This window comes from Galendromus occidentalis, unplaced genomic scaffold (genome assembly GCF_000255335.2).
Source record: "Galendromus occidentalis unplaced genomic scaffold, Mocc_1.1 scf7180000076932, whole genome shotgun sequence".
In the NCBI taxonomy this organism is placed as follows: Eukaryota; Metazoa; Arthropoda; class Arachnida; order Mesostigmata; family Phytoseiidae; genus Galendromus; species Galendromus occidentalis.
In genome coordinates, this window is record NW_003804921.1 from 412,634 (window position 1) to 419,946 (window position 7,313).

At 50.8% G+C, this 7,313-nt stretch overlaps 2 protein-coding genes across 2 annotated transcripts; both read right to left on the minus strand.

The window, feature by feature from the left end:
* Positions 1 to 680: 680 nt before the first annotated feature.
* On the minus strand, positions 681 to 3,522 carry LOC100908634 (transmembrane protein 245). Its single transcript, XM_003740384.2, has one exon. The coding sequence runs from the start codon at positions 3,264 to 3,266 to the stop codon at positions 756 to 758; it is 2,511 nt and encodes an 836-aa protein (XP_003740432.1). The 5' UTR covers positions 3,267 to 3,522; the 3' UTR covers positions 681 to 755.
* A 436-nt stretch (positions 3,523 to 3,958) lies between these two features.
* On the minus strand, positions 3,959 to 7,025 carry Ufl1 (UFM1 specific ligase 1). Its single transcript, XM_003740360.2, has 4 exons — positions 6,956 to 7,025; positions 6,223 to 6,614; positions 4,953 to 6,102; positions 3,959 to 4,826 (listed from the first exon to the last, which is right to left on the minus strand). Exons 2-4 carry the CDS (start codon positions 6,598 to 6,600, stop codon positions 4,000 to 4,002), a joined length of 2,355 nt encoding a protein of 784 aa, XP_003740408.1. The 5' UTR covers positions 6,601 to 6,614; positions 6,956 to 7,025; the 3' UTR covers positions 3,959 to 3,999.
* Between the last annotated feature and the right edge of the window lie 288 nt (positions 7,026 to 7,313).

Genomic DNA, 7,313 nt, shown 5'->3' on the forward strand with positions numbered 1-7,313 from the left:
GACTACGACGCGGAGAGAGCTCTGAATAGTCGTTCTGAATCAGGCAGTTTGCGGGAGAGCTTCATGGCTGGGCGAACGTCTGCTAGGAAACGGTGACACTGCTCTCTGATGTCACGGAGCAGAACAGGTAGCGGCGGTAAGCTAGTCTTAACGAAGCGAAGCTCGTGCCGCTGATTTTCTTTAGCCGACCTGCTTCCCTGCGCCCGAGTCAGGTTCTATGAAGAGAAACTTTCTCACCCTGCTCGAACTCGACTCCTTAACGGCGACGGTTCCCAGGAACGAGAGTCGTCACAGAGGCGGCACGGAGCTCATATCATGATCGTGTTTCCCAAGATTTGGCTTGATCGACCGATTCCTCGAGTCGCCACCCGGGATCACACATTCGCGAGTAAGCTGCGAGCTCCAATTGAGCCGGCGCTAAATGACGTCTGGCTGGATCGTGTGGACGGAGGGCTGCCGTCACGACTTGATTCGGGATTGAGTGAATCACAGTTTCATGGCGGAATGGATGATAAATTCTAATGGAATTCTCTGGTTGAGCCAGCATGGGAGGAGACAGCGATAGAACGCATAGAAGATGGCAGGGTAGCTGAATAAATAAGTTTTATTAACATGAAATATTCAATAACTCCAAGGATTCGATGAGATTTGTCTTTTGCATCACAGTTTGTCTAGTTATCCCCACAAACCATCCAAAGCAGCGGGGGCAAACCTAGGATGTCCGGACGTCTTCGGAAGTGTACGATCGTGGGCTATCAATCAAATTTATCCGTGACTAGCTGGCCACTGAAAGAAGCTCGTTTTCTCATGCGCGGCTTGGGTGATTGTGGAACAGAAAACTCTTCGAAATTCGCTAGGTTGGATTTCTGTACCAGTTTCGAGTAAACATTGCAGGCTGCTATCAAAACGCATAGCAACATCGGACCGAAAAGTGCACCCTGGACACCCATACAGAACACGCCTCCCGCGATGGCTAAGCCCGTGAGATACGGATGTCCACCTCCTTTTATTTCCGAGTAGATAGCGGTGTCTACGAAACACATGGGGAGAATTTGCGCCAAGAACATTATCAGGGCACGCACGGGGTTTCCATTGACCAACCAAAGCTCGAGACATGCTGGCAGGCAAGCCCAATACGTGCCCAGAAAAGGAACGGCGCCGAAAATGGCCGCAAGGACCGACGGTATGTAAATGATATTAACGTTAAATAATGAGTGGATTAGCCAGGTATACAGACCATAGAAGAATGCCATTTTGAATGAAAGTGCGAAAACGCCATTGATAGCTTGTTCGACAGCTTTTCCCAGTCCAGAGATGGGTTTGCCCTTGCTGTTGGGAATGGCTTTGCTCAACAGTTGAATTGGTTTGTACGTGCTATCGCTCGCCGCGAGAAGATAGAACAGTGCTGTTGTGAAAACGATGAAGTTTATGACGAAGTTGAGAACAGCGGTTCCGCCGCCGAAAACAACCGACAAGATGGCTGTGATTACCGAGATGAAAATCGTGACGTTGCCCTTAAGGATCACCCAAACGGAATCGATGACCGTTTGCAGCGTGTCTAAATTATCTTTCACGAAATTTGTGATAGCACTCAGATCCAGTGTTTTCAGTCCATCGATTAGGGTATTCCAGGAGGGACTTGCCAGGATTTTCTCCCCTTCGCTCTCTGTAGCGTTCCTCTGTCTGATCCACATGTGGTAGATTCTGTCCCACAAATCCATGATTTCGCCCTCGAGTGCTTCAGCCTTAGAGGGATCGTCTTTGTTTTCCAAAAGTCGCCTCAGGCTGCCTCGGATCCAGTCTTTTCCGTATTGATAGGCGTCTCCCAACATCGAATCCAGAGCCCCTTGCACGTTGCTGATTGTATCGGGAACCAGCTGTTGGAGCTCTGGATTGTGAACGAGAGTCCTGTTGATGACACCCGAAGTGATCCCGATCAGATGAACACTCTCTCCGTAGACCTGACAGGCCATGAAAATCGTGCCGACAGTAGCCACCAGAAAGAGCAGTATTATGACAAGGATCGATGTAATCGAGTCCACGGAATCTTCGAGGATATGCTTTATCTTCCGGTCTCCCTTCAAGAGCAGCCGGAAAACCCCTTGAACGAAGGCTGGGGCGATGGCGTCTCTCCTCGTTTCGTACCAGTTATCGAAGTTATCACGAAAACCTCGAAGCATTTCCGATACGTTCAATCTGAGGCAGATTCCCTTCATCACACCGTAGAGCATCGGGATGTACATTAGTGGCATGAACCATAGATTCCTATATAGCTGGACCACAACGCAAGCCCAGACGACCGCAATGAGATAGAGGTCGCTCTCGTGGCTCGTCGGTTCCGTACAGGTGTCTTCAGTCTCGTCCGCTGGTTTGTCCACGTCATCAACTTGGATGAGGGGTGGTGGGCGCTTGTCGGGTTCCGTGTAGTCCTCGTTCTCCGGTTCCGGCACGTCTTCTGGGCTCCTGAGCGCGTCCTTGAGTCTGATGTACCAGAGTTTCATCTTGCGAGCGACCGTGATCTCGACAATCGACATTCTGTCGTACGTTTTCGTCGATGCTTTCTCACTGGTTTTGGGACCGCACTTGCCGCGGTCTTCGATCTCGGCAAAAAATCCAATGACCATCAACAAGAAGACTGCGAGAATGATCGGTATCCTCAGAGCACCGAGCATTCCCGTCAGATAGCAGAATATGGACAAGTACATCACGGGGCTGAGCATGTGGAAAATAGGGGCCACGCTGTCATTGAAATTGAACAGAAGAACGAAGACGAAAGCGATGGTCATTGTCCAAACCGTGAAAGCTGTCGAGAGAATCGACACGAGAAGTCCGAACAGACTGTACATTATGTTTACGAGCTGCACGACTTTCATGAACCATGCGAGGGGCAGGAACCAGGCCACCAGGATGGATCCGGCTACCGCGATAAATAATTTACTGTAGTTAAATAACATGGTCATGAACGAATGCGCGATACTATCGAGAAGCACCACTGGCGACGTCGCGACCGCGACGGCAAGCGGTGCTTGGACGTTCTGCAGCCATTCTCGTAGAAATTCCGAGAGAGAGTGTTTGAAGGGATAGAGTACAGAACCGAACAATAATGCCCACAATAGCGGCTGCAGAAACGGTTCCAAGATGAAGTACAGAGCTACGCCGGCGACAGCGAACACCAGTACGAACACGAAGGCTAACGTGTTGTAGAGGGCCTGTTTCATGGCCGATTCGTGCCCCTGAGGCGTGAATATGTTGTTCAGCATATCCATGTTGATATTTATGGGAGCTGCTCACTCGATTTCCTCGTGAGGGTTCTCAAATGCGACTCACTGGGGAAGGAGAAACCGCATGTCCGATGGGCTCACAATTTGTCGCGTTTTGCATAAGTCAGCCATCTGTAGCGGGAGAACTTCCGACAGAGTGTCACGAATCACGAAGCGAGAATACGGTTCCGATCCGCTTCTGCTCTGTATTCCTATCGGTGGTGCACTGGGGAGAAACTCTCACAGCTGACGAGCCCGCGGATGATGTGATGATGATGATGATGATCTGTGCTGCCACCCCGGAACGGAGCGGGCGGTCCGTTACGACCTTTCCGGGGACCGGAGAGCTCGGATGTGTTTCGAAGCATCAGTGTCTCGGATAGCTCAAGGGCCGTTGTTGAGCTATGGGGAGAGACTACACCGTGAGACGGGCCGCGATCTTTTTGACAGACTCGAGACCCTTCTGAAAACTCTGCTCAACGGCGAGCGCGAGCGTAGTCACGAACGCCGGGAGCTACCTGCAAAGCGGGTAGACCGCTCATCTAATTCTTTTCCGGCCTTATCGTGATCCCCAGCGTTCGCGAGATCGTCAACCGAATACCTGGGTCACCTCGGTCGTGATTCGTGACTCGAATGTGAGAAGATGCATCTAATTATCAGTGACAAGAAAAGAGACGGAAGGTGTTACGAAGATATATATTAGATCAAGAGAGGAATATACAGTGTTAGAGACTCGGAATCACTTCGATTCACTAAGTCTCTTATAGTTCCCAACAAGTTCCTTCAGCGTCTTGAGGTCACCGGCTAGACTCTCGTTGAGACGGGACTTCTCCTCGGGGTCTTCCGTAGACATCGATTTCATGACCATGTTCTGAAACTCGACGAGTTTCTCAAAGACTTCCTTCTCTATCTTCCCTCGAAGGAAAGCGATCATTTGCGGCACGAATTTGCCGGAGAAATGAACCATTCGTTGTAGTTGGATCTGCACCAAAATCGAAACGGCGATGTGTAAAGTCAACGCCGGGTCTGACGAAGTCTCCAATTGCTGGAGGAGAGACATCTTGTGGCTCGTCATGGTCTGACGATCTCGCTTGCGATCGCTCCTGATCATCATATCCAAGACGCCCGCCCCACAAACAGTCTCCATGGTGGCCAAGAAATCGTCGATGGTACCGCCGTTGAGGTTTTGGTGAATTTTGAGCAGAACTTCTTTCGGTGTACTATTGAGCTTATTAATGAGCTTCAAACGAGCGTCGGTGCTCAAACTCTCGGATTCGCACTCGGTGCCTTGTTCCGATGCCAGGTAGATGACGATGCTATTCACAAGGTCTGTGCACAAAGATCTGAGAAGATATCTGCTTAGTTGTGACTTCAGTTCCCCGTCGAAGACGTCCAGACCGTTGGCGTAGAGGCTGATGGAGCCGAGAGCCACGGTGATTTTCTCTTGGAGCTCGGAGTGAGTTTTACGGCGAGACGTGGCCGACGCGTTCATGGACGACATGAACATCGAACGAACAACTTGTCTGTACTTGGCTGCGAGTTGCCGCTCGATGAAATCCCCGATTCCTGTAAAGCAGAATTAATGATTTGCGTATACTGGCCTCCCTGTGAATTTCCTGCTGCTCCATATGACCACGAAACGCAACATCCGAGTGAGCGCTCCAATTTACTCGAGCGAAAATTTTTGCCTACCTGAAGCTAGCTCATCCGGACAGTCCTGGAGCAGTTCGAGAGAAACGAGGTGCTTGACTATTTCTTGCCGCGACATGAAGACAAGTTCCTTCTTATTGGAAGATACTTGAGCCGTGTGCTTGCCTCGCGGAGTCTCGTCTTCGTCGGAATCGCTATCATTCGCTCTCTTCTTCCCGTACTTTTTCTTGGTAGCTTTAGTTTTCGTCTCACGGCCCTGGGTACCCCCGCCGCTCTTACCACTGGCAGCTTTCTTGCGACGCTCGTCCTTCTTGCTTGTTTCAACATCCTCGTCGTCTCCGTGACGCCCTCGTTTGCCTTCATCAGGGCAGGGTTCCTTCTCGGTGAAGATTGCTCTGGCGACTCCACTTTGAAGATCCTTCTCCCCTTTCGTCACCATGAGAGGTTCAAAAGTCCGCAAACAGCTTTCGATCAAGGCGTTGCTCGCCACTATACTGTCAGCAATGATGTGCATCGAATCCTTAACAGATTTGTGATTACCTATCACAGTGGACACCACCTGTTGCACATCGGAGCTGGTCAACTGAGATGGCAACATCGTGACGACGTCGACCCATGATCCGGTCAGATGAGCTTCTTCAACGGATGCTTCAATCTGATCGAGAAGTCGCTCACCGACGCAGGCAGACGAGAGGAACAAAACTTTCGTTCCCTGTAGTATGGTCTTGGCGTAAGTTTCCGGGTCGACTATCCCGAGACGGCGAAGAGCATCGTATTCGAGGAATCCATTCTGCTTGAAGCAATCGTTAACCCAATCTCTCTGCGCTCGACTGTAAATCTCAGGAGAGTAGATGGCTCGCTCTCTCTGACCAGAGAGGGAACCGAGAAGTTTCTTTTGGCTGATGAGCTGCTCCACTATATTGAATACGACTCGTTGGGGCAACGCGTAGTTCTTGATCAGAGTGGACATCTGTACCGGTCTCGTGACCGCGGTCAGAATGCCCCGGATTCGGTATCGGTGCATAGTCACGAAAGCTTCGGTGAAAATGACTTCCTTGTCGTCAGTCTGGCCTTTGACAATACTTCCCATACGGCTCAGGAGACTCGAACGCAGAGAATCCGTCGGCATATCGTAGGCCTCGATGATCTCAGCTATCGACAGCTCACCCTTCTGCTGTAGCTTCTCGTTCACCTGGGAAGGGAGAGCGCCGGATGAGGTCTCGATAAGGATATGGTCGCGGACATACGCTTCAAGTTCGACTTCGACCTCTGATTTAATACCCCCACGAATGCCTAATCGTGGGGAACTCACCTCCTCGGCCAGCTGGTCCATGTAGGATTCCGTGATTAGTTGATCGAGGACGAGCTTTGTCCCTTTGTCCGAACGTAAGACATCCGGGACAGCCTTTTCGATGTGGCTGATATCTACTTGCAAAGTCGTCGCGAGCGTGCTCAGGTCAATGCGACCTCCAGCAACAATCAATTCATCGTTGATCTCTTTCTGCAGATGCTGAGGAGTGATGTACTCCTTCCCGGACGTCGTGAAAACTACGTCGATCAGCTTCAGGGATATCAATTTCTTCACGATTTCTATGCAGTTCCGATCACTCAGTCTCTGGATCGACGACGTCAATTGGGCACGCTGGAAATCCGCTGCCAGAAGCTTGACTTCTTCCCAGCTGCTAGCCATATTGTCAGAGATACCTTGAAGATGAGAATCTGCCTCAGAAATTTCTACGCATCCACTTCATCTGGGAAATCGACACGACCGTGATCTCGTCGACCCGCTGGTCTAGATCGAACGGGAGGAGGATTCTATTCTGCGGGAGGAGCTATGGAACGGCGACGAGCATATCGTAAGGCTGTCAAATATCCTAGGGAATGACAATGATGCGAGGAACGCCGAAACGCAGCTGGTTATGAGAGGTTCACCGATTGAGACGCGAAAAGTTCTCAGTATCCCTGGCGTGGCGGAACGATCGGAATCGAATAGGATCCTGTCGGTCTCTACTATTCCCAGACATGATATGCACCGAATTACTTACGGTACGGAGGGATTCTTCCGATTTTCCGCTTTCAGAGTCACATATGTTTACGGTATCGAACTGTGCGTTGGCACTTATCCAGGATCTGACCGATTCCGCTGCAGCGTGTCTAGGTTCCAATCGGCAGCTGGACACGGAAAAACGGAATTGGCTGAGCGTTTGATACGGCTTCCTCTCTCTTCCTGGAACCTCCTCCCGCCGAGGACGATCGGAGAACCCCCTGCCAAAGATCGCGGTCAAACTTAAATATCCCGTTGTGGGAGAACTGCATCGAGTTCGCGGGTTTCGATTCCGCGAAATCGGGAGAGGACAAGCCAGTGGAGAGAGGGCTTCGTGCTGTTGAGCGGTACTCGTACAG